Source organism: Peromyscus leucopus, chromosome 8b (assembly GCF_004664715.2).
Source record: "Peromyscus leucopus breed LL Stock chromosome 8b, UCI_PerLeu_2.1, whole genome shotgun sequence".
NCBI lineage: Eukaryota > Metazoa > Chordata > Mammalia > Rodentia > Cricetidae > Peromyscus > Peromyscus leucopus.
This window is the reverse complement of record NC_051086.1, coordinates 44,693,290-44,720,121: the sequence shown is the minus strand read 5'-3', so window position 1 is coordinate 44,720,121 and position 26,832 is coordinate 44,693,290. Positions and strand designations below refer to the sequence as shown.

The following is a 26,832-nucleotide window of genomic DNA, read 5'->3' as shown; positions in this document are numbered from 1 at the left end:
ATCTAGATGATGCTATGATACTAACTAACATATTGTATGTTAAACATAATATGTTGTCCTTGTAATAACCATCAGAATTCTGAATTTCAGAGTACCGCTAGCTCTAGAAGATTAAGGTAAGGGATCACCGAATTCTGCTCTTCTTTTCGGCACTGTGGCCAATTATGAGTCTCTGCATTAACTGCTACCAAGTGAAAAGGAAGCTTCTCTGACTAGGGTTGAGAGCAGCACAGATTTATAGATATAAAGTAATTAGGAGGCAGGCTGATGACGTGTCTATTTAGTGTAGTTGGTTTTTTGAAATTTCACGTGCATGAGTGTTTTGCTTGCATGTATGTCTGTATACCATGTGTGTGCCTGGTACCCATGGAGGCCAGAAGAGGGCATCAGAGCCCTTTAGCTGGAATTACAGACTATTGTGAGCCATGATGTGGGTGCTGGGAACCAAACTGAACCAAAGTTTTCTTCAAGAACAAAAAGTGTTCTTAGCTGCTGAGCCATTTCCCCAGCCCCCTCATGTCCCTTTAACCGAACGGCAGTAGTAGGCTCCCTTTCATCTCTGGGCCTTTACGGTGTCGGGCCTGAGTCCTTCCTGTGGAGTGTGCCTCAGGTCTTGTCAGCAGTTGGTTGCCTCCAAAATAGTCATACCACTATTGACCAGTGAGCACATCTTTCCTGGTTGGTCAGTACTGTAGCATGCAGGACCCTCCTTTGATGACTTTTCTCCTCAGCAGCCTGCATGACACTTTCTGACACTGCAAAAGCTAGTCATCAGAGAAGCTTCTGGACCAGTTGCATCTTGATTTCTATATATCCCACAACCAAAATGAGTGCTATGTGTAGCGACAGGATAGAGTCCTACTGTGTAGCTGTGGTAGGCAGTCAAGAACAGTGGCAATATCCTGTATTGTTTGGGGGGCTCTGGGGTCTCCCTGACCAATAACGTAGAGGGAGGTATCTCAAGCCTGATACTGAGATCTTAATCCATGGCTTCTGTGGTTGTCCACCCATTCTGTTATGTTCAAACTCCTTTATATTTTAAAATAAGCTTTTAGAAGTAGTAGGTTTCCATAAGATCTTTGATTCCCTCTCCCTACATCCTCTGGTGTACAATGTCTTTGGAGTAACTTCTTTAGGATAGACTAATGTTTTCTATTTCCCTTCTCCCTTAGTGTCTGTCAGAGATTAAACACAGAACTTCAGATTGAGCTATATCCTGTAGTCTGGACTTAATTTAAGAAGATTATAAATTTGGCTTCAGGATCTTAGTTTATGTTGTCAAGGGGAGAAAACAAAGTAATTTTTTTTTTAGCTGACTTTGATAAAGATACTTAATTTTCCTAATATATATGTGTCTTTATAACTACCTCCCTGGCTTCCTGGTTGGCTTTGCTGATAGCCCTGTCCATTGTGGCTCTTGTGGTTGGGCCACACTTCCATTGACTAGTTCCCTTCATTGTGTTAAGCTTGGTTTATCATCCAGAATCCTCAGCTTGGGGTTACTGACCTTCCTGACCTCAGGGCTTTTGTGTGTGTGTGTGTGTGTGTGTGTGTGTGTGTGTGTGTGTGTGTGTGTGTAAAATCTCTACACCACAACTATGAGTTACAGACAGTTGTCAACCACCGTGTGGGTGCTGGAATTGAACCAGGTCCTCTGGAAGAGCAGTTAGTATTCCTAACCACTGAGCCATCTCTCCAGCTTCATGACCTCAGGTTTTTTTTGTTTTGTTTTGTTTTAAAGATTTATTTATTTATTTATTATGTATACAGCATGTATGACTTCAGGCCAGAAGAGGGCACCAGATCTCATTACAAATAGTTGTGAGCTACCATGTGGTTGCTAGGAATTGAACTCGGGACTTCTGGAAGAACAGCCAGTGCTCTTAACCTCTGAGCCATCTCTCCAGCTCCAACCTCAGGTTTTTTTGACTTTTGATTTTGTTCATAAGAATATTGTTAATAGGGGCTAGAGAGATGGCTCAGTGGTTAAGAGCACTGGCTTCTCTTCCAGAGGTTCTGAGTTCAATTCCCAGCAACCACATGGTGGCTCACAACCATCTCTAGTGGGATCTGATGCCCTCTTCTGGCATAAAGGTGTTCATGCAGATAGAGCACTCATATACATTAAATAAATAAATAAATAAATAAATAAATCTTTAAAAAATTGTTAATAACTTAAAATAATAGAAAAATTTGGTTACTTCATGTGGTAAATTCATTCTTTCAGTAAGTAATGATGGTAAATTTGTTCTTGAGTTCTTACTATACATCTCATTTCTAAGATAGTCACAGGCTAATCACTCGGAAATTTTTATCCAATTTATGAAATATCTGAGGAATTTTCTAATATTTAAGCGCTCATCTTTTATATTTTAATTAATTTTTAAATTACTTTATATACCCTGAATTTCAAGACTTTGTTCTTAAAATTTAGTGATCAGAAATCTTATCATTTCTTTAAAAAATGTTTTTAAGATGTATTTATTTTACTTTGCATGTATGGATGTTTTACCTCATTCATATATGTGTGTGTACCACATATATGCCTATTGGATCCCCTGGATGGGAGGCTATGGATGGTTGTGAACCACTATGTGGTACTTATAATTGAGTCCAGGTCCTCAACAAAAGGGACAAGGGCTTTTCACCTCTCAGTTATCTCTCCAGTCCCTGAAATATGTCATTTTTCAGAGAAACACACACACACACACACACACACACACACCAATAAAAAATTCTTGTATTTTAGTTATAAGAAATAATAAAGTTCTAGATAGATTTATTTGTATGGTCTCATGGAGTCACTATTTGAGTTTTGTTATGGTTGGTTAAAGACAGGTCTAAGGAGTCAGATTTTTTGTGTGTGTGTGTGTGTGTGTGTGTGTGTGTGTGTGTGTGTGTGTAAATGAAGGCATACTTGTGGAGGTCAGAGGACAACTGTTACTATTTGGGTCCCTGCTGAGCCATCTTCCAGGCCCCCTTTATTATTTATTTAGTTGGTTAGTTTTGTTGTTTTTTTCTTGTCCTCTTTTGATACAGGCTCTTTTTATGTGTAGTCCTAGCCTGGCCCCTTTTTTCTTTTTATTATAGAGTATTAAAATTAGTGCAACCTAAGTTGTTGTGTAGTATATTGTTTTGTTGATTTTGGCTGATTGGCATTTTATTACTAGTATCTATATTGCCTGACTGCCCCAAATTCCCTTGGTATGCTTTTAGAATAATCAGCCTGATCCACTCTCTGAAGTAGCTGGACTACAAGTGGTATAACTAAATATAGGTTGTCTGGCATAGTCATTCATTTCCTCCCCAACACCCGAGACAGAGTCTCACTGTGTAGCTTTAGCTGTTCTAGAACTTATTACGTAGACCAAGCTGGCCTAGAACTCAGAGATCTACCTGCCTCTGCCTCCTTAGTACTGGGATTAAAGGTGTGTGCTACTGTGTCTGGCTTCATTGATTAAAAAAAAAAAAAGTTTTTATTACTTCTTTGAGAATTTTGTGTTTTGATTGTATTCAACACCCCAAACTCTGCTCAGATCCATACTCCCTTCTCTACCCACCCAACTTTGTATCACTTTTTAAAAAATTATCTTTTTATTTAAATCTATCAAGACTTGTACTATCCAGATAGTCTTATGTATGTGGTCTTCAACTGGAGCGTGATGACTTAGCAGTGACTAGCTATACTCTTAGAGAAAACTGACTCCGCCTATCCCAGCAAGTATCAGTTAACAATAGTTCCTCAGCTAGGGGTGGAGTGGGACTTTGTGCCCCCCCCGCTTTGGAGATAGGGTTGTCTTGGAACCCATTATGTAGACCAGGCTGACCTCAAACTCACAGAGATCCGCCTGCCTCTGCCTCTTGAGTGCTGGGATTAAAGGTGTGCGCCACCATACCTGACTTACCAACTCTTCTCTTTGTGCTAGAATTTGAGCTGGCCTGGGCTTGCACAGGTCTTGTATATACATGCTATCAAAATTGCTATGAGTTCATGTGTGCAGCTGCCCTGCTGTGTTCAGAAGACACTGTTTCCTTGTCGTCGTCGTCGTCGTCTGATCTTAAACTATTCCTTCCCCCCACTTCCACAATGATTGCTAAGTTTTGGGATAAGGGAGTATGATATATATGTTCCATTGAAGACCAAACATTCCACAGTCTCTTAGTTCTCGCTTCCTTGGCCATTTGTGAGTCTGATGAAGACTGAGTGATGCATCAATCTATGGGCATCTAAGTAAGTACTGGTGTCAGTTACTGTGTCCAGTTAGTAGTAGGTTCACCCCGGGGCCCATGACTTATCTAGCCGTAGATTATCAGACCAGTAATGGTGCCAAATACGGGTTTCACATGACATCCGATCTGAAAGTGGTTGGTTGCATCTCTGATTGTCCTGCCAACGGTGCACCAGTGGCCATGTCTTGCCAAGCCATCCGTTACTGCAGTAGACTCTTACTGTCAAGTTTCAGAGGTAACTAAGAGCTTAACAAGGACAATGACCTTCAATGTCTCGTAGAGTCTGTGGGACCTAACTTGCCAACAACTCTGTCATCTCTGGTGTTGTCTAGAAGGGCATTGCTACCTCATTATATATAGGGCGACTCACTTTTAACTATGTATGTGTCTATTTTAAGGAAGCTTCTTTTAGCAGTTGTTTTCCATATGGCTTTTTCAAAAGGTCTTTAGTGGAACTTACCCCTTCCTATTCCATTTTCTGCCCTGTCCTCCCTTCCTCACCTCAATTTAACCCTTCCTGTTATCACTAGTCCTTTTTAACCCCTTATAACAGTATATTCTCTCTCTTCTCCCTTAAAAGCACCCCTCTCCCATGGCCCCTTATTAATATTCTGACATTTGGGTATTCCAGATGAAACACATATATCTGAAGATTCAAACCTACAACCACAAATGAAAGAAAATGTACACATGCTGTTTGTCTTCCTGGGTCTGGGTTACCTTACTGAGAATGATCGTTTTCTTCCCCATTTACCTGCACATTTCACTTTTCTTAATAGTTGAGTAATATTCCCTTGTGTAGGTGTACCAAATTTTCATTATCTGTTCAGCAGCTGATGGACATTTACGATGTTTCATGCAGATCTACAGAACATTCCACTCAAATACTAAAGAATACATGTTCTTCCAAGCAGCCCATGGGACTTTCTCCAAAACAGATCACATAGTAGGACACCAAACAAGTTTCAACAAATATAGGAAAATCGAAATCACATCCCGCATTCTATCTGACCACAGTGAAATAAAGCTGAATGTCAACAATAGAAGTGATAAAAAGTACACAAATTGAACAACACACCACTGAATCAACATAGAGTGAAAAGAGAAATAAAGAAGAAAGTTTTCAATTCCTCGAATTGAACTTGTGAAAATGGAAACACAGCATATCAACATCTAGGAGGCCTAATGAAGGCAGTGCTAAGAGGAAAGCTTATATATAGTACCATGTATGTACATAAAAATATTTGGGAAATGCTTCCTACTAATTTAATGATGCACAGGGAGGCCTTCAAGAACCAAGAGCCATCAGCACCGCAAACAAGCAAGCAGGAGAGATCAAAATCAGGGCTGAGGGAGGCTATGGCTCACCACGATGAGGGCTGAAATCAGTGAAGAAAATAGAAAGAATGTTCTTTAAAGGGTTGACATGACTTTAGCTAAATTAGGCAGAAGAAAGAGAGGATCCAAATTTATTAAGTAGAGATGAAAAGGGAGACAATACAACAGACACTGAGGAAATTCAGAGACCCTTAAAGACATATTGAAAATCTGTATTCCCCTGAACTGGAGAATCTAAAATAAATGGGTCACTCTAGAGATAATCTTGACCTACCAAAGTGCAGTCAAGATGAAGCAATGATTTGCTTTCATCCTCTTTTTTTTTTTTTTTTTTTTTTTTTCGAACAGGTTTCTCTGTTAGCTTTGCGCCTTTCCTGGGACTCACTTGGTAGTCCAGCTGGCTCGAACTCACAGAGATCACTGCTCTGCTCCGAGTGCTGGGATTAAAGGCGTGCGCAACCATCGCCCGGCTGCTTTCATCCTCTTAACAAGTGCTTAACAGTAACAAACTGAGGAAAAGATGATCCCCTTTGGCCTCAGTTTTAGAGGGTTCGGTCCGTGGTTCCTTGGCTCTGTGTTTAAGTGTCTCAAACATTATTTATAAATATAGATTTATAAAGATTTTTGAGCTTCTGTGGTTATATTACTGTGCAAATAATTCAAACTGAGACTCCGGAGAAGAGATAAAAAAGAGATCATTGTTACTAGGGAGTTTAGTAGCTCCTACAGACATTGGAAGAAATAACTGACACAAGGTTTTCCTGTTCTGTGAGAACCACACAGTAAAAGGGCAGTTTTATGTGGAAGTTGACTTTGCAATAGCACCACACAGTAAAAAGCCCCCTGGTGTTAGGAACACATTTCATTTCAATGGTTTGGAGTTGTCCCTTTCTTCTCTTGCAGGTATAGAACAAGATGCAGTGAATACTTTTACCAAATATATATCTCCAGATGCTGCTAAACCAATACCAATTACAGAAGCCATGAGAAATGACATCATAGGTAAGTAGTGGTTGGAAGTCATTGGGAAAAGAACTGACTGGTTTATTGACTAGGATTTTTTAAATTAACATTATTATTGGTATTTGGTTGTTTGTTTCAGACAGGTTCCTACTATAATGCCATGGCTGGCTTGGAACTCCATGAAGCAAAGGCTGGCCTCGTAGAGATCCATCTCTGCCTCTGCCTCCTGAGTGTTGGCATAAAGGCATGCGCCCCCACACCCATCCAAAAATTATTTACTATTTTTATGTGTATATATGTGTGTATGCATGAATTTATGTGTATCACATGAGTGCAAGAGCCCATGGAGAACAGAAGAAGGCATTAGGCCCCTGGAAGTGGAGTTACTGGCAGTTGTGTGTAGCTGTGTGGGTGCTGGGTACTGAACCTAGGTCTTCTGCCAGAACAGCAAGTGCTCTTAACTGCTGAACCATCTCTCCAACCGTGTGTGTGTGTGTGTGTGTGTGTGTGTGCGCGCGCACATATGTGAAATGTAACAGTTCTTTTCCTTGTTGGTTTGTTTTTTCTAGACAGGGTTTCTCTGTGTAGCCCTGGCTGTCCTGGAACTTGCTCTGTAGACCAGGATAACCTCAAATTCAGAGATCTACCTGCCTCTGCCTCCCAAGTACTGGAATTAAAGGTATGTGCCACCACCGCCCAGCTCCTAGTCTGTTTTCAAAGTACCTTTTTTAAAAATTTAATATTTATTTTATGTGTATGTGTGTGTGCTTGAGTATGAACCATGTACATGCAGGAGCCCACAGAGGTTAGAAGAGGTGCATTTGATCCCCTGGAACTGGAGTTATAGGTGATTGTGAGCCTCCATGTGGGTGCTGGAAACTGAACCTAGGTCTTCTGCAAGAGCACTAAGTACTCTTTAGTGCCATTTTTTTTCTGCCCCCCCCCACAAGGTACTTTCCTTTTATCATTTTAGCTCACTTTTCTCTTGCATGTTGACCCAGATTCTTGGCCTGGGACCAGTAATAGCAAGCACAAGAATAATCATTTTTTATTGACTACTCTTGTGTGTCTCAGACAATATTCTGAGTATTTTCCTTGTATAAATGTATTTAATAAGAATCTCATGGATCAATACAATTACTGTTTTGTAAATGAGGAAGCTTGAGAATACAGAAGTGAGGTGCTTTCAAGGACATGAGATGAGGGTTTGTGTTTAGTTTTTATTTCGAGACAGGGTCTCACTGTGTAGTACTAGCTGGCCTAGAACTTGCTATGTAGACCAGGGAAACTCAGATTCTGCCTGCCTCTACCTTCTGGGGGGCTGGGATTAAAGGTGTGAACCAACATGCTCTCAGTGACAGTGTGTTCATTCTGTAAGTTGATATTAGCCTTCTTTTATGACCTCACATCCCTGCCAAAAAAGACTAGAAGAGAAAAATTCGTATTTCCATCATACATATATCTGCATAGACAAAACTATGTCAGCAGCTGCATTTCTCCGTGGCTCAGAGTTTCCAAATGGGGAGGAGAGGCACTGGAAAATGGGCTAAGAGGCTGCGAGTGCTTCCTGCTCTACCGGAAGATCCATTTCAGTACTCGGTGCCCTGTAACTCCAGCTGCAGGGGACTCATGTTCTCTTCTGGTCTCTGAGGTTACCTGCACACATATTCTCTCTCTCACACACACACACACACACACACACACACACACACACACACACACCCTCAGAAATAATAAATAATTAAATAAAATTAAAAATAAATTTTTTTTTTAAAGAAAACTCTTTGTTGGGGATAGAGAGATGGCTCAGCAGTTAAGAGAACTGGCTCCACTTTCAGAGGACCTGAGTTTGATTCCCAGCACCCACAGTGGCTCATAACCATCTGTAACTCCAGTTGTAGGGGTCTGGGCTTCCGTGGGCACCAGGCATGCATGTGGTACACAAAAATAAATGCAGACCAAACACCTGTTCACATAAAATAAGTTATTTTTTTAGAAATTGAGACATCTGAGTGTTCTGTGCACAGCTGCAATCCCAGTATTGGGGAGGAAGAGGCAGGTGAGAAAGATAGTAAGTGATGCTGAGAGGTTAAAACACTAAGAATCTGGAGGATCTGGCACCTCCACATACCCTCCTCATCTTAGTAATAGTAGACCGTAGACAGAACTTGATTTTAAGAGCCTTCAAGGAGCCAAACCTGGTGGTGCATGCCTTTAATCCCAGCATTCAGAAGGCAGAGGCAGGCAGATCTCTGAGTTCAAGGCAGCCTGGGCTACAGAGCAAGTCCAGAACAGACAGTACATAGTGAGACCCTCATCTCAAAAGAAAAAAGAAAGACTATTTAAAGAAAATGAAGAACAGAGTAGAAAGTAATAAAAATTCTTATGAACTGTATTGATGTGAAGAGTGAATTAATTAAGTCAAGGGACAAGGTCTTTGGTTTTGTCTTTAAAGTAATGCATTATTACAACCATATAAGTTTGTTATCACGTTCAAACAAGAGTATGTGTTTAGCATCCTGCAGGCAGCTGATGAAAACGAGATAGCAGGGAAACAGACGGTGAAGGGACAGGCTTGTGGTGGTGAAAAGGATGGAATTTCAGAGCTGGAATGGAGGGTTGCTCAGATAGGAACAAGATTGGTTCATCTGGGCTGGGGAGTGGCTTAGTGGTTAAGAACACTTGATGCTCTCGCAGAGGATCCGAGTTCGAGTCTCAACACCCACGTAGCAGTTCACCACGGTAATTCCAATTCCAGGGGATCTGATGGAACCAGGCGTGTGTGTGGTGCATATACACCTATGCGGGCAAAATAGCAAAACACATAAAACAATTAAGAAAGAAAGAAAAAAGGTTCATCTGTAGTGATAGGAGCGAATGTACTCTGTGGAGGGGAAAGAGGGAAGGAATCTCATTGCTCTGGCTTTTCAGTGAAGTAGGAAGCAAAGTCCTCAGCAAAGAGAATAGAAGAGGTGTTAGATGCTCGAGGGAGAAGCATGCTGTTGTAAGGATACAGGAAACACTTAGTCTCTTCTGCTGTACTCTCACAATTGTGAGACTAGTCTGTGACCCTGGATACATGGGGCTTTCCCCATTAACAACCAGTTGTGCAAACGGTTCTCTAGCAGGGGCTACTTAAATGTCTCCCTTGTCAATTCAGTTCTGTCACCGACTACAGACTGCGCACTTGGTCCCATAGTGTGTCCCCCTTCTGAAAAGGTTGTAGCCCACGGTGCTGCTTCTCATTCACCCTCCTCAGGTTTGGTTAGTGTGCTAGAGCAGCTTGTAGAGTTCAGGGAAATACTTACATTTTCTGATTTGTAATAAAGGGTAGAAAGGATGCAGATCCATAGTCAGTGGAAGGCTATGTGCAGGGCAAATGAGAGACGGGATGTGGAGCTTTCACGCTTTCTCCACATGCACACCACCCTGTGTATGGTCATTACTGTGGAACTCCTTTCTCAGGCCCATACTTAGGTTTTAATAGAGGTTGCATTGTGTGAGCATAACTGAGTATGATTATTGGCCACATGTCATCACCCTGCCTTCAGTCCCCTTCACTGAAAATCCTACCTTCTCACAGGCCATGGTCATAGGTCCCAGTCGTTCTGGTGACCAGACCCCTTCCTGAAACTCTCTAGGGGTTCCTAACTACTGGTTATCCCATAGGCATATGATACTCTCATAACACCAGAGACTCCAAGAAGTTTAAGAGCTCACTGCTAGGAAATTGGTCAAAGACCGATTTCACATTATCAGAGCTTAGTATTGTCTGGGAGAGTGGTGAATAAAGGCATCAAGATGTGACCCTTGAGTTTCATTGAGTGGAACAGGCTGTTGCTTCAGAGTTTTCCTTGTGATACTAACAGCCAGCTAAATTGCTTATGAATGTACTGTATTTTATTTAGGCAGCTCTCTCCATAACTCTCACTTCTAAACTTTTAAATCCATAATTCATTAGGTTACAATCTTATAAATAGTATTGCTGATTAAAAGTAGTTTGTTTTTCCAGAGGCAGAGGCAGGTAACTCTCTGAATTTGAGACCACCCTTGTCTACAAAGAATTGCAGACCAGTCAGGGCTACATAGTGCCTGTCTCCAAAAAAAGAGCTAATGTAGAAACTGTCAAATTGCCCTGTAGAAGATCACTAGTGTATCCACCTGTTAGCAATGGTATCAGTTTTCCTCTACCCTAGTTAGCTTAAGCATATACTATTAAATAATGTGTGTGTGTTTGCTGAAGCAGTTTTATGCTGATTTTTTGCTTCATTTGACAACTCACAAGTTTATGTATCTCCATAATAGCCATTTTATGCTTTTGTTATTGTTTTTTATTTTTATTTTTTATCTTATTTATTTAGTTTTTTGAGACAGGATTTCTCTGTGTAGTTTTGGAGCCTGTCCTGGATCTCACTCTGTAGACCAGGCTGGCCTCACAGAGATCCGCCTGGCTCTGTCTCCTGAGTGCTGGGATTAAAGGCATGTGCCGCGCTGCCAGTTTGTTTTGTTTTTTAAATAGAAGAAAACTGGTAGTGGCTGGATAATGACAAGGGTGCTGCCCAGCTCTGTTCTTTTGGAGTCATCTGTCATGTAATCTGTTAATTGTCATACATGTCCTGATTGTTTTGTTTTGTTGTTGTTTTTTGAGACTGGGTTTCTCTATATCACGGCTCTGGCTGTCCTTGAACTCACTTTGTAGACCAGGCTGGCCTTAAACTCACAGAGATCTGCCTGCCACATGTCCTGACTTTAAGAAAATATTTATAGCTGGTCAGTGGTAGTGCATGCCTTTAATCCCAACACACAAGAGGCAGAGGCAGGTGAATCTCTGAGTTCGAGGCCAGCCTGGTCTACAGAGCGAGTTGTTGTTTCAGGACAGCCAAGGCTACTCAGAGAAACCCTGTCCCAAATAACCAAAACAAAAAAAATTTAATTATTAAATTGTGTGTGTACATATTTCTGTGTGGGGGTGTACACACGTGAGTTCAGCTGTCTGTGGAGTTCAGAAGAGGGTCGTATCCTCTGGAGCTGCAGTTAGATGTGGTTGTGATCCTGCCTCCCATGGGTGCTGGGAACCGAACTCAGACCGGAGTCCTGGAAGAGCAGTGCGTGCTGCTAGCCACTGCTCCGTCTCTTGTCCTGTGCCCATTTGTTTTATTTGCCTTCTCATTTTGTTTTTGGAGCAATTTAATGGATAGAGATGCTTGTCTTGTTCAGTGTTTTGATCTGTTTTCCATCTGCATACCTCAAAAGATTTTTCCTGTCTAAGACGTTACCTATATTTTCTTCTCATTCTTCTTATTTATATATTTATTAGTTATTTATTTGGGGGGCAGTGCATATACCATGGTGGAGGTTGGCCGACAACCTGTGAAAGTGTGTTCTCTTCTTCCACCACATGGGTTCTGGGTATTGAACTTGGGTCATCAGGTTTGGCAGCAAGTGCTACTGAGCCATCTTGCCAGCTCTTTTAGTTCTATTGGAAGCCTCATGTGTATGCCCTAACTATTATTTCCCAATTTGGTTTAAAGTGGGTATAGCTTAAAATTAGTAGAAATTCAATTGCTATTTCTTTCACAGCAAAAATTTGTGGAGAAGATGGACAGGTGGATCCCAACTGTTTCGTTCTGGCACAGGCTGTAGTCTTTAGTGCAATGGAGCAAGAGTAAGTTCATATTCTCACATTAGCATTCCTGGGAATTCTAGCTCCTGGTTAGAAAATGGACTTCACTCAGTTGAAAACAGTGTACTTTTGGAGATAAAGTCATTTGGGGTGATTGAGCTGCAGTATGTGAATGACTGAGAACTTGTTAGTTTAGTAATGCATGTCTTCAGATGGACATCTGTTCAGTTTATGCTCTATTACTAATAATAAGCTGCCTCCAGACTTTTTAAAGTTATTGCTGTATGCCTTTAAAAATCTATATATTCATTCTTTTACTCAGTATTTATTACGTGCTTTGTACAGAGCCACAAGTAGATACCGTGCCTGCCTTGAAGGAAGTTATAGCTCAATAAAAGAAACAGTCCGTGTTCTCTTTGGTTACCAAAATATGAGGTAGCATGTGTTAACTCTCAGGAGAAAGCCACAAACCCATTGAGAGATGGGGAGATGGCTTACAGCTGAAAGGAATCAGGAGCACCACCTTGGGAAATAAGGTAGCTTTGACCCAGGCTTTTAAGATTTTATAGGAATAAAGCCAGGCAGCAGTGTCACACGCCTTTAATCCCAGCACTCTGGAGGCAGAGGCAGGCAGATCTCTATGAGTTCAAGGCCAGCCTGGGCTACAGAGCAAGTTCAGGACACCCAAGGCTACACAGAAAAACCCTGCCTTGAAAAAGAAAAAGATTTAATAGAAATAGTTTTGGAAAGAGTGTTTGTTTGTTTGTTTGGTTTGGTTTTTTTTTTCCAGTTCCACTCTTTCCTTCAAATATCCTCTTTTTGTCCACGTGCAGGCACTTTAGTGAGTTTCTGCGAAGTCACCATTTCTGTAAATACCAGATTGAAGTGCTCACCAGTGGGACTGTTTACCTGGCTGACATCCTCTTCTGTGAGTCAGCCCTCTTTTATTTCTCTGAGGTAAATTCTGCATTTTCTTTTATATTCTGCTAAAGCATTCCAGCCCCATGCTGGGCTCTGTTTAAACAAAATGACATAGAAGAGACAAGTCATTTCCAAAGTGATTGTTTTAGGGTGTACTTTATGGCAAAAATACTTTAATGGCATATTCATCGATTAAAGAGAAAACTCAGTGTAAAATAACCTTAATTTTAAAAAAGCACTTTAGTTATGCTACCAGAGAATAGATTATAAAAAATATTTTGAACTATTTTAAGGCTATGGAATTGGAAGCTAGGAATATAGCTCAGTTGGCAGTGTGCTTGCCTAGCGTGCATGAAGCTCTGGGTTTAGTCTCTAGCACCACGTGGAGCTCGGCATGGTGGTGCACACCTGTAACGCCAGCACTCTTAATTGGAAGCAGGAGGATAGAAATGTAAGGTTATCTTTTCTTCGCTACATAATGACTTCAAGGACATCCTGGGCTACTTGAGCCCCTGCCTCAAAAATAAATAAATAGGAGCTGGAGAGATGCTCAGTAGGGAAAGTGCTTGCTGCATGAGCACGAAGCCCCGAGTTCAAATCCGAGAGCCCATGAGAGAAGCTGGGCGTGGTGGCACAGCTCTGTGCTCAGCGGTGGGGTGACTTGCTGCTGGTCTACTCGGTTGGTGACCTTCAGGCTAAGTAAGAGACCTCGTCTCAAAGAATAAGGAAGAGTGCAGTAAAGGAACACGTCTGATGTCAGTCTCTCTCCTTCATATGCTCACACATGAACACAGGTACCCGCACATAAACATGCATACACACACTAAAAAAAATGAAGTAATGCCATAGAATTATCTGGTTCATTCCATTGTGGCAAATACCAGATTTCAGAAGAAGGAAAGAAAAGTAAAGTTTTCCCATGTTCATTTTTATTTTTGCTACTTGATAGAATTTTTCAGTATAATATTTGAAGCAAACTGTAAATCTGTTAATCTCTTTGAGCTATATATGGTATTTTTTAATATTTACTCATCTTATGAGTCTTAAAAAGTTATTAGCATTTGATCATATATAATAATGAGCTTTATTATGACATTATAGATGCGCATAATGTATTTTGATATATTCACACAAATACCTTCTTATCTGCCCCTCCCTCCTCCTAATTTCCTTCCTTTCCCAACTGCCCCCCTCTTCTGTTTGCTTATGTTTTTGATTTTGTGGGTTTTGGGGGTGAGTGTGTTTGTGTATGTATGTGTGTCCAAGTGAATTTCATTAGGGTTGTTTACAGAAACATGGACACCTTACATTGACTTTACCACTAAAGAAAATGTCTCTCCATCCTCCATCTATCATTAGCTTCATGCAGATCTTTGGGGAGCTATGCAGCCCCGTGATCCCTTCCCCCTTCCACAACAAGGTTGTTGATGGGCCTAGTCTGCAGAGATTTTTGCAGGTAATCACAGCTGTTTGAGTTAACAGGGGAATAGCCACATTGTGCCTGAAATTCAATGTTCCTCATCACTTGTTCTCTTCCTCCATCTCTTACATTCTTTCTCACTCTTCTTCCATGATTTTCCTTGAGCCTTGGAGGGAGTGATACAGATGTCCCATTTATAGTTGCATATTCAACAGTCATTTATGGGGTCTCTAATCATCACTGTTCACTGCAAAAAGAAGCTCTTCAACCTGACATGGTGCCACATGCCTTTAATCCCATCACTGGGAAACAGGCAGGTGGAGCTCTATCTGACATAGTGAGTTTCAGGCTAGCCAGAGCTACATAGTGAGAGACCCTGTCTCAACAAAAAAAGTCTCTCATCAAAACTAATAGCACTATTCTGTGTGTATGAACATGTTATTTAGAAGGCGGCTTGACAGGCACATCATATCCATTTAGCAAAACAACACAGTGTCTTTCCCGCTAGGACTTATGTATGGCCTCCTCAGCCTTGAACTTTTGACTGGGTTTAAACTGCCAAATGTGGATTCCTTCAAATATAATCAGAAAACAAATTGGTTCACTCCATAACAGACTTGCCACTTTTGTACCAGTGGGCATATCTTGCCTGGCTGGTCAGGAGCAATAAACACAGAGTCTGTAGCCAAGTAAGATTGTAACAATTCTCCCCTAGTACACTCCATGGTGCCTTCCAACTAATAAGGGCTATTTAGCAGGGAAGAAGCTTCCATTCCATTTCCAGCTTGATTTCTCTTTATCATGTGACCAAAGTGATTTCTTCAGCAAGTGGGGTCTTCCCATCTAGTTTTGGTGGGCAAACAGCCACAGTGGCAATTGCCTGTATTGTTCTGAGGGCTTTGGGGGCCTCCATGCTCAATAGCTCGTAGGAAGATAGCATGCTCTGGCACTTAAGTTTGGTTTAATGACCTGTGGCTTTTGGGAGCAATATATCCACCTAAAGCAGGTGAGGCATACAGGTTTGTATAACTGATTTTTAGGCTTTAGCAAATGAAATTTTTTTATTGCAAGATAAATGACTGTTATAAAGATTCCTGTGGTAGGTTCGGGTTTAACCTCCAGGAGGCCATAGGTTCACAGTCCCGGGTATCACTTGACAAAACAACTCCCAGTTTCATAAAGCAGCAACCTATGTGCTTGAATTGTGCCTTTTTGCAAGACTGCAGTAAACACACAGTTGACTGCCTTTTAATTTTTTCCCTTTTTGATCATGCTTGCGATCAGTATTTGCTCAGATTGTCTTCCTGAAGTGTCCATGTGTCCTCATGGAATGGTAACCATGATTAGGTGTAAAAAAATTAGTTAATTCATTGTCATTACTGGTAAGGAAGTATTGAGTCCAAAGTAGTCTGTTTTTTGTTTGTTTATTTATTTGTTTGTTTGTTTTTAAACTCCAGTGAACTGAAGTTTGCATCTCCTCATATGTGGTGTGGGGTTTTGTTGATGTTAATGTTACTCCCCTCTCCCCTGAAAGAATATTTAAAATTTGTCTACTTCAAGTTTCTGTATGTTGCTGAAGGGGTGAAAAGGATCTTTTTTACTGTATTACTAACAACTTAAATTACAGGTGGTGAGGGAACTGCTTCTTGTCTTACTCTTTCGTGTTTTTCTTCCTAGTACATGGAAAAAGAAGATGCCGTGAATATCTTACAATTCTGGTTAGCAGCGGATAATTTCCAGTCTCAGCTTGCTGCCAAAAAGGGCCAGTATGATGGACAGGAGGCCCAGAACGATGCCATGATTTTATATGACAAGTGAGTTTGTTTGGTCAGTGTGTTCAGCAGGGGTTTTGAGCATTCGCTGTACACTGTGGTAGTAATGTTGACAAGGGTCCATCTCCTGTCAGAGGAGTCCGCTGGACATTGCATAAGCACTGATTGGATGTGTCGGATGCAGAGCTCTCCAGTCAGAACAAAAGTCCCTGCTGAGGAAATCGAGGATTTCTGTAGAGCAAGCAGGGTCAGAGTGGGGCGCTCAGGGGGACTGCACAGATGGAAACTGGGTGGCTCTGGGTTTGATTAAGAAGTCTTACCTTGGGGCTGGACAGCTCAGCCACTAAGAGCACCACTGCTCTTCAAGAGGATTGGGGTTCCGTGCCCAGCACACACATGGCAACTCACAAGCACCTGTTACTTCAGTAACGGGGGACCCAGTGCCATCTTTCCGGCCTCTTCAGGCACCAGACTTGCACGTGCTGCACAGACATACATGCAGGCACATAAAATAGCATTAATAATAAAATCTATATAGAACGTCATCTTAAGGAAAGAAAGAAACTCTGCTTCAAAGAAAGTAGATAAGTTATCAGTGAAGACTCTCAGCATCACCCTGTGGCCTCCACACACATATGCACACACATGCAAGCTCACTTTCACATGTACATGTGACCATACGTACATATGTATGTGAAAAGAGAAAAAAATAAATTGAATTTTGCCAGGCAACAAAAACTTGAAAGCAAATTTCACACAAAAGCCTTGACACAATTATAAGAAGTAGAGAAGTGTGGCACTTAGAAGAAACTGAAATAGAGATAGAGTGTATAGAGCCCTGTGGACCAGCACCTGGGTTCCATCATCTCCAGCATCAGAAAAAGGAAAGCGTTTGGATAATAAAAGTGATATTTCTAGAACATAATAGGAAGTACACTAAACTATTTGGAGCACATTAGAAAGGGTGTAGATGTATTATACATTCTATCTACATTAATAATAAAAACTAGTTTTTTTTCAGTAGTTTGTGGGTTTGTCTTTAGTGGTGGGAATTGAACCCATGGCCTTGTACATGCTAAGCATGCCCTCTACTTCTGGACTACATCAGCCAATTTCTCACTAGTTTTCACCAAAGACAAGAAGTTGAGGAGGAAAAACCATACAGTAAATAAACTAAAAAAACATCTGCTTGGGCAAGTGAGAAAACTGGCCAGCCCCATCACCATGTCGCCTTTACGTTTATCTTTTCTCTCTTGTGAGGAGTTTGTTGTTTGTGTCCATAGACAAATGTAAAGAGGTGACTTGGGACTAAAGAACCTCACAGGCCTGGGGGCTGGAGCAACGACTCAGCAGCTAAGAGCACTGGCTGCTCTTCGGAGGACTCAGTTTCTGTCCCCAGCACCCTCAGGCAGCTCATAACTGTATGTAACTCCGTCTCTAGGGGATTTGACACCCTATTCTGGCTCCGTGGGTACCTGTACACAGTTTGCACATTCACACATAGAATTAAATACAAAAGCAAGAATTCTGTGATGTTAGAGTGGAAGGGCCAGGCATAACTAGACCAGTGGGTGCTAAACGTGGCACCACAGGTTTATGTCAAGCTGTCTGTATAATATTCATCTAGGAGGGGCTGGCAAGATGTCTCAGTGATTAAGAACACTGGCTGTTCTTCCAGAGGACTGGAGTTCAATTCCCAGCACCCATGTTCCAGTTCACAACCATCTATAACTCCAGTTCCCTGGAATCCAAGGGCACCAGGCACCTGTGTGGTGCGCAGACACACTTGTAGACAAAACACTCAAGCACAGAAAATGAAGTCAATCTTTAAAAAAAAAAAAAAAGATTCATCTAGGAGCTTGTTAAAAATTCACTTCTAGGGGCTGGAGAGATTGCTCAGAGGTTGGGAGTACTGACGGCTCCCCCAGATTCAGTTTCCAGCACCCACATAGTGGTTCACAACTGTCTGTGACTCCAGTTCCTGGGGATCTGACACCCTCATACAGACAAACATAACAGGGCAAAACCCCAATGCACATTAAATAAATCTTTAAAAAATCACTTTCAGTCCTGCGTTGAGGGGGGACCTCAGAAATACTCACTCTTTTGAAAACATTTGATAATTCTGATGGATAATCAGGTTGGGCATCTGGTCTGATTTTTCTGTTTTGAAGGTAAGGAACTAAGTCCCATGAAGGAAATTGTTTCTCAAAATTGTAGAGCAGGGTAGCAGCAGAACTTTAACAGAGATCTAATTCTTCCTGTTCAGCCCAGTACTCCCTGCTGTGGTGGGCCAGTGGAAGGTATTGGGGAAGGACAGTGATGGCTGTTGAATGGGAAGAATGGACATTTGAAGTTTGGTCTGGGGTGCCTAGAAGTTGAGCTCATGGAAGAGTGCTTTTCATCGCTTACAGCCCAGGAGAAGTGCTTTTGGCTATGGAAATGCTGACGAAAAGAGAATAGTTTGTGACCGCTGGAGCAGAGCAGTGGCCAGGGCCCCACTCGGTCCTGGCTGGAGCTCAGCAACTGCCCAGAGCAGATGGAGTGTTTCCACTGAGTCCCATTTTCGCTTTGGGAGTCTTTCTCTGAAGATGGACATCCTATGGGTGCTGCTGTTTTTGTTAGGTGGCTGTCCGATTGGACTTCGTAATTTCTTGCTTGTTTGTTCCTCTATTTCCTATGCATCATCACCCCTTCTGTGTTTCTGTCATAGATGGACAGACGCCACTAGAGTATTTGAAAGTTTTCTTTACTCCTGCTTGTACTCTTTTGTGTCCAAAATCCAAGTACCAAATATCAGTTGACTATATCCCATTACATTCAAACACTTTTGGGTTCTCATTAACTACTGTTTCCTTTCCTCTCTAAAGTATCAGCAGGTCCTTTGAGTTAACTCCAGTTAATCCATCTGCTTCATCTTATTACTGTTCATTTTGGATTCCCACGATTATTACTATGCTTTGTAGTTATGGTGGCATGCTCTCACTTTATCTTGTGCACAAATCTTTTTTCAAGAAAATGATAGTCTTAGGAAAATTTCTTAAAAACTCCTTTTTAAGTCCTAAACAGAAAACAAGTGCCCATTAAGTGTGTGCAGCTGGTTGATTTCTTTGCCTCTGCATAACCTGACTCAAACTCAAATAGCAGAGCTGACTGGGCAGGAACTAAAGGTGTTTGGAAGACATGTGGGAAGGAGCAGATTTCCTATATGAAGTGAAAATTATAAAAGGCTACACAGTGGCACTTTCCTTACCTGGTTCGGTAGTTGAAAGTCTGGAACAGAGCCATGTAGCCTCAGATAAAAATGTCTAAGTGTGGACAGCTGCTTCAGTTTGTGTATCATTTGGTTTTACTTGGAATCTCTTTCTGCCATAGGTACTTTTCCCTCCAAGCCACACACCCCCTTGGATTTGATGATGTTGTACGATTAGAAATTGAATCCAATATCTGCAGGGAAGGTGGGCCACTTCCTAACTGTTTCACAACTCCATTACGTCAGGCCTGGACAACCATGGAGAAGGTAACTAACATCTCCCGATATTAAACTACAACAGCAGTGGGAAACGGAAGTGATATAGCATAGTGATTAAGAGCAGAGGCTTTGAATCTTGACTTGATGTGTGTTAACCTCATTTTTATAGGCTAAGTGGCCCAGGCAGTTACTGAACTTCTCTATTGATCATTGCATTGAAACACTTAATTTTATGTATTTTGATCACTTTTGAGATATCGCTAACAGCTTAATCATGGTGTTAATGTTTGAAATAACGTATTCTAATGAATTAGAGCAGATTTGTCAGGAGTTGTACTGAGTCCAGAGGAAACTCATAAGTTTATGTCACTGAAATGTTTCATGCTTATCCAGGTGGAAAGTGATTGATTAAGCACTATTATGAAATGCCATACACACACACACACACACACACACACACACACACACACACACACACACACACCAAAAAAAAAACCCAACACTGGACTTAGACTTTAGAGAAGTAGCTCAGTCAAACTTGAGTTAGGATCCTAGGTAATTTCTTAAAAAGCCAGGTGTGGAGAGGTGGCATCTGTAATCCTAGCACTGAGGACCTAGAAACAGAATCCAGCCAATTGGTGAGCCCAAGTTCAGTGAGAGACCCTGTCGTAAAAGATAAGGTTGAGAAGTGATTGAGGAAGACACTTAAATTAGCCTCTGGTTTTCATTTGCATGCACATTCACGTACACACACACACAAAAAAAAGACTCAATTTAAAAGAATTAGTATAAAAGGCAAATTATAGCAAAGCTAGAGATAATGTAATAACATATCAATAACAACACAAGATAGTAACTTTTTCATGATTAGAATGAAAAATTTTCTGGTTGAAAGGAAAGTCCAAGTCTAGGGGGAATATAAAAAAATAAAAACTTAATGAGAAATAAAATACGGAGAGATAGGATGTAGTTGGGTGTGTCGGCACACAGCCTGCCGTCTCAGATGGTGAGAAGATTGAATGGTCAAGGCTGGGAGGTGGGGTGGCTTGGTTGGTCACGAGCTTGCCGTACCAGCACGAGGACTTGAATTTGGTCCTCAACTCAAGTAAAAAAGCTGAGTCGAGTGGCACACATCTGTACTATCCTGTGCTCAGCAGGCAGAGACAGGAGGTCCCTGTGGCTCACTGGCCACCAGTGTAGAGTCATTGGTGACCTCCAGACCAGCAAGTACCCTGTCTTAAAGGAGTAACCGAGTTCCTGAGGATGACACACACACATAAACTGACATAGGATAGAAAAGAGAAGAGCTGGCAGGATTTTCAGAGATCTCTTCCCAGAACAGATGGTAGAAACAGAACCGACACCCGAAAGTTGTCCTCTCACCTCACATGTGTGACATAGACCATGGACACCTACTTGCTCATAACACACGTGTATGCATGTGTGCAACAATAAATAAAATTGAATTGAAGAAAAGAGAAAATTCAAGACCATCTTGGGCACTGAGGGAAATCCTGTCTCAAAAAATAAAAATGGACTATGTCTGTAACTCAGTGATAGGGCGCTTGACTGTCATGTGGGAGATCTTGGGTTCTATCCTCAGTACTTTGGGGAGAAGGAGGACAAAATAGGTCCGTGTCCCCCGTCTTCCCCCCTCTTTTTTTCCCCCAGGGCCTTGCGCTTGCTAGGCAAGCACTCTATCACTGAGCTAAATCCCCAACCCCAAAATAGCTCTTAATAAATGTTCACTAGTAAGGAATTTGTACTAGGGTTTTTTGGTTTTGTTTTGTCCAGAGGGATGGGGGAGTTGGAGACTCTCCAAGACGTTTGATCATGTGGCTCAGGCTAGCTGTGAACTCATGATCATCCTACCTCCACCTTCCAAGTGCTGGTTATAGACATGAGCCACCATGCCCCCACTACCCTGCAGTATATTATTAACAGTAGCAGGCCCTAGCAGGTAGATGAAGAAGGGATAGGAGACATGAGTGATGCATGCAGCAAATACTTTTGAATATTTCTGTACTGGCTTATTGGTCTCACAGTGGTAAACAGTGGGGCTTTTGACCTTTGAAACTTAGGTCTCTAAGAAGACATTTTAATCATAGACAGACATATCCACAGTTGTGCTAAGTGCTGTGAAGGAAGTCTGTAATGGAAAATGAAAATGATAAACATGAGTACTTATTCAGTAAATTCAGCACCATTAATAATTCTTAAATGACTGTAAAAGCATGCTCCAATTGGCATTTATTCTACAAGTGCCATTAGTTATTTGGAAACAGATGAAAAACCAGCATTGGGAAGCTTGTGTAGGTATACATAATCTGATGTATTGCCCGTGATATAAATTGATAACATCCCTTTGATAGATACATTTGCCATATATTTGAAGGTTAGAGTTCACCTTAGCAGTCATAGTTCTTGTAAATTTTTTTAGTTTTAGTTTTCATGTCTATGTATAGGTTTGTATATACCCCTGGGTGAAACTGCCCATGGAGGCCAGAGGTGTTCTATCCACTTGGAGCTTGAGTTACTGACATGGGTTCTGGAAACAAAACTTGGTCCTTTTCAAGATCAGTTCAAACTCTTAACCACTGATCCATCTCTGCAGCCTCCACTCCTTATCATTTATCTCAGAGAAGTCAGTTCAGAATTAAAATCACCGTGGTGGAGTCGGACTGTTTTCTTCCCACTGTGTAAGGTCCATGGAAGGTGTGGGTGGACAAGGACCCTGGAGTGGCAGTGGAAACTGGGTAGTGGTGTAAGAGGGAGAAGTGCAAGTGCTGCTGTGAACGATAGGCTATGTGTAGGTAAAGCTGTTTCAATTAAGTGCTAGGTGTGTTTGCTTGTTTTTAAAATGCTGTTCCTCTTTCAGGTCTTTTTGCCTGGTTTTCTGTCCAGCAATCTTTATTACAAATATTTGAATGATCTCATCCATTCAGTTCGAGGAGATGAGTTTCTTGGAGGGAATGTTTCACTGGCTGCTCACGGCTCTGTCTGCCTTCCTGAGGAGTCTCACTCAGGTGGTTCAGATGGCTCCAGTGCTCAGGTATTAGCTAATTTCAATCTATCAGTGGGAAGGAATGCATACAGAGCCTTTCCTTTGAATGTCAGCAGCAGATCCTATTTATATGTTTTAAGTAGTACAAGAAAATAGAATCAACTTACTTATAAATTCTAATCAGACTACCAGTTGTGATTAGGTTTATGCTATATACCTAATTGTACCATGCTCTTTCATTAAAGCTTTCATCTGCCTGACAACCATGCTTTTTGTGTTAGTAACCAGATGTGCTTGCATTCATGCACAGGAGTGTGCCTGCTGTGTGTGCAGAGGCCAGAGGTCAGACTTGGAAGTTATTCCTCAGACATTATTCACCTTGGTTTTTGGGATAGCATCTCTTACTGGCTCAGGACTTGATACTAGGTTAGGCTGGCTGACCAGCAAGGCCCAGGAATCTGCCAGTGTCCACCTTCCCAGATGCCATGACCTGCATGGCTGTCAGATTGACCTGACTATGTTTCAGTGACAGTAACATATATAGAAAAGCTGGGATCGGGTGAGCTGTGTACTCTGATGGAGATGCATTAGCAGCCCAGAAAGTCAGTGTATTTATTATATAAAGCTAAATCTCAGTAGGGGGCCTTAGTAGGGGTGCGGTCATCCAGGAAGAAGCAGCAATGGTTGATATTTTCTGCAACACTTGTCAACATCTGTACTTAGACCAAGGGAAGGCCTTGCTTTTCCATGGTTCTGAGGCACTGGGGTCCTTGACATGTTATACTCATGTCCACCAGAGACATTCACTCAGGATATTCACTCAGGACTGCATCTGTTCCTCACATCCCAGGGGCTGGGATTATAAGCATTTCACCATGCCCAGACTCTGTGTGGGTACTAGTGGTGGATCTTAGGTTTTCATGCTTGTATGGTGAGCACTTTACCATCTCCTCAGCCCAGTAAAAAGAATTTTATAACTCTGAAGAGCTCTTTTTACAATTATTTGAGAAATTTTAATAACTAAGTTTAGGATACTTTTTATTACTAGTGAACTCAGATTGTTTTAATTTGTTTAAAACAGTATATGTATGATGTGTGTGTGTGTGTGAGTGCAGGTACACAGTTAGTGTGGGAACCAGAGGATAGCCTGCAGTGGTCAGTTCTCTACCCCCCCCCAACTTCCATGTAGAGAACTCGAGTCCTCCTACCTCAGGCTGGCCTTCCTTGTTTATTTGTTTGTTCTGTTTTGTTTATTTGTTTTACTTGCTTTTTGAGCTGTTTATTTTTTTAAATGTTAGATAGCATACCTTACCTGATTCTCCCTAGAATCATAGGAAGTGGGATGTTCCCAAGACAGCAAATCAAAAGGAGGCATTAAGACATTAACTGAGGGCAAGGAGATAAGTGCAGTCAGAAGAAATACTTGTCATGCAATCTGAGTTCAATTCACAAACCCACATAAAGGTGGAAGGAAGAACACACTCCACTGAGTTCTCCTCTGGCCTCCATGTGCACACTGTGGCACATGTTGCCCACTCCCACATCATGCAAACATGGGCATGAACAATCATTTTTTAAATTAACTGATTTTTAAAATTTATGTGCTCTGTTGAAATTTCACCTGTATATATTGATCAAAGTCCTACCCATTATCCTCCCATTCCCTTCCACCTTGTAAAGTTGTGTCTTTCAGATTTTTATTTATTTTTGAGACAGGGTCTTACTACATAGCCCTGGCTTTCCAGAACGTATCCCAAAAACCAAGTGTGTAGACCAGGCTATCCTGGAACTCAGAGATTGACTGCCTCTACTTCCTGAGCACTGAGATTAAAGGTGTTCTCCACCACCCACTTCCATTCTAACCCCCTTTCTCTTCCCTTCCCAGATAATTTAGTAACCAAGTATGTTTGTATTCATGCCAAGAGTGTGCCAGCTGTGTGTGCAGAGTCAGCCTTGGGTGTGATTCCTCAGACATTATTATGTGAGTGCCAGGGAGAATGTTCACTGGTTAAGAACACTGGCTGCTCTTGTAGAGAACCAGAGTTGATTGCCAGCACACACATCAGACAGCTTACAACTGTCTGTAAGTCCAGCTCCAGGGGCTCTGATGCCCCCTTTTGGCCTCTGTGGGCATTCTCACATGCATACGCATAAGTAAATAAATCTTTAAAAAAATATGTGATGGGACATGGTGACACATTGCCTTTAATCCCAGCACTCAGGAGACAGAGCAGGTGATCTCTGTGAGTTCCAGCCAGCACTACATAGTGAGATCTTGTCTTGTTTGTTTTGTTTTGTGTTTTTGAGACAGGGTTTCTCTGTGTAACAGCCCTGGCTATCCTGGAACTCACTTTGTAGACCAGGCTGGCCTCAAACTCACAGAAATCCACCTGCTTTTTCCCACCCTCCAAGTGCTGGAATTAAAGGCATGTACTTCACTTGGCGTGAGAGCCTGTCTTAAACAAACATGGAGAGATGGCTCTGTGCTTTAGAGCACTGGCTGTTCTTCCAGAGGACCCAGATTCAATTCTCAGTACCTGCATAGTGGCTCACAACAGTCTATAACTCCAGTTCCAGGAGATCTAACACCTTCTTCTGACCTCTGAGGACACCAGGCAGGCATGTGGTGCACAGACGTACATGCAAGCAAATATTCATGTACATTTAAAAAAAGTCATTGCCAAATCTAAAGTAATAAAAACTTAGAACTTACTGTTTTCTTCTAAGAATTTGGGGTTTTGACCCACTTTAAAGTTGGTTTTATATATGGTGTAAGATAAATGGTTAACTTCGCTCTTTTATTTTATAGAAATTGTTGTTGTTGTTATTGTTATTACAAGCTCTCACTATATAGCTCTGACTGGCCTAGAACTTGCTATGTACACCAAGCTGGCCTTAAACTCAAAGATCTACCTGCCTGTGCACCTCCACACCCAGGACCCAGCTTCATTCTCTTTCCACTAGATATCCACATATTTCAGCAACATTTCTCAAATACAAAATACAAAAACAAAAAATTCTGTCCCTTTGGCGCACTGTATTGTGTTAATTAATTCCCTTTTTAAAAATCAGTTGACCAAGATGGAAGAATGGTTCAGTGATTAGGAGCACTGGCTGCTCTTCTGAAGAACCAGAGTTCAATTCCTTGCACCCACATGGTGTCTCACAGCCATCTGTAACTCTAGTTTCAAGACATCCTAAGCCCTCTTCCCGTTTCCTTGGGCACTGCATACACATGCTGCACCAATATACATACAGGCAAAACATCGATACACATAAAACAAAAAGAAATTTAAAAAAAACCAGTTGACGAAGTATGTATGTTTTTCCACACTTTGAGTTCTAGTCTATTGATTGTCTATGCTTATGTCAATCCCATTGTTATTGTTGTTTATATGTGGGGATGGGAGATGGGCTTGGATGTGCCGTAGCTTGCTTGTGGAGGTCTGGACGGCTTGTGGAAGTTGGTTCTGTCTTTCTCCCATATCAATCTTTTTTTTTTTTTTTTAACATTTATTTATTTATTATGTATACAGAAGAAGGTGCCAGATCTCATTACATATGGTTGTGAACCACCATGTGGGTGCTGGGAATTGAACTCTGGTCCTCTGGAAGAGCAGTCGGTGTTCTTAATCTCTGAGCCATCTCAACCCCCCCCCATTTTTTATTTATTTATTTATTTATTTATTTATTTATTTATTTTTGCTTTTTCGAGACAGGGTTTCTCTGTGTAGCTTTGCACCTTTCCGGGAACTCACTTGGTAGCCCAGGCTGGCCTCAAACTCACAGAGGTCCACCTGCCTCTGCCTCCCGAGTGCTGAGATTAAAAGGCGTGCACCACCACCGCCCGGCCCCTATCCATCTTGAGGCTTGAACTTAGGTTGTCAGGCTCGGCAGCAGGCCCCGTTACCCGCTGACCCACCTCACTGCTCTAGTTCTGTTGGTTTTAATGCTGTAGCATTGGCAAGTTAGGATGTATGCATCTTCTTTTCATTTTAGCTCTTGGAGTAGTTTGATATGGGATTTTTGAGACATGGTCTTCCTGTGTAGCATGCCGTGTCCTTAAACTCTTTATCTTACTCTTGGCCT

General features: G+C 41.6%; 1 protein-coding gene across 3 annotated transcripts in view; it reads left to right on the top strand.

The window, feature by feature from the left end:
- The window catches only part of Akap10 (A-kinase anchoring protein 10), a 64,285-nt gene that overhangs the window by 18,648 nt on the left and 18,805 nt on the right, over positions 1-26,832 (top strand). For 2 of the 3 annotated variants that reach the window (XM_028857089.2, XM_037201291.1), the window contains 6 exons: positions 6,472-6,570; positions 12,112-12,196; positions 12,988-13,111; positions 16,173-16,309; positions 19,643-19,787; positions 22,618-22,791. In XM_028857089.2, the coding sequence (XP_028712922.1) occupies positions 6,472-6,570; positions 12,112-12,196; positions 12,988-13,111; positions 16,173-16,309; positions 19,643-19,787; positions 22,618-22,791 (764 nt within the window). The remainder of the gene's footprint in view (positions 1-6,471; positions 6,571-12,111; positions 12,197-12,987; positions 13,112-16,172; positions 16,310-19,642; positions 19,788-22,617; positions 22,792-26,832) is intronic. The other variant, XM_037201290.1, reaches the window with a different exon arrangement.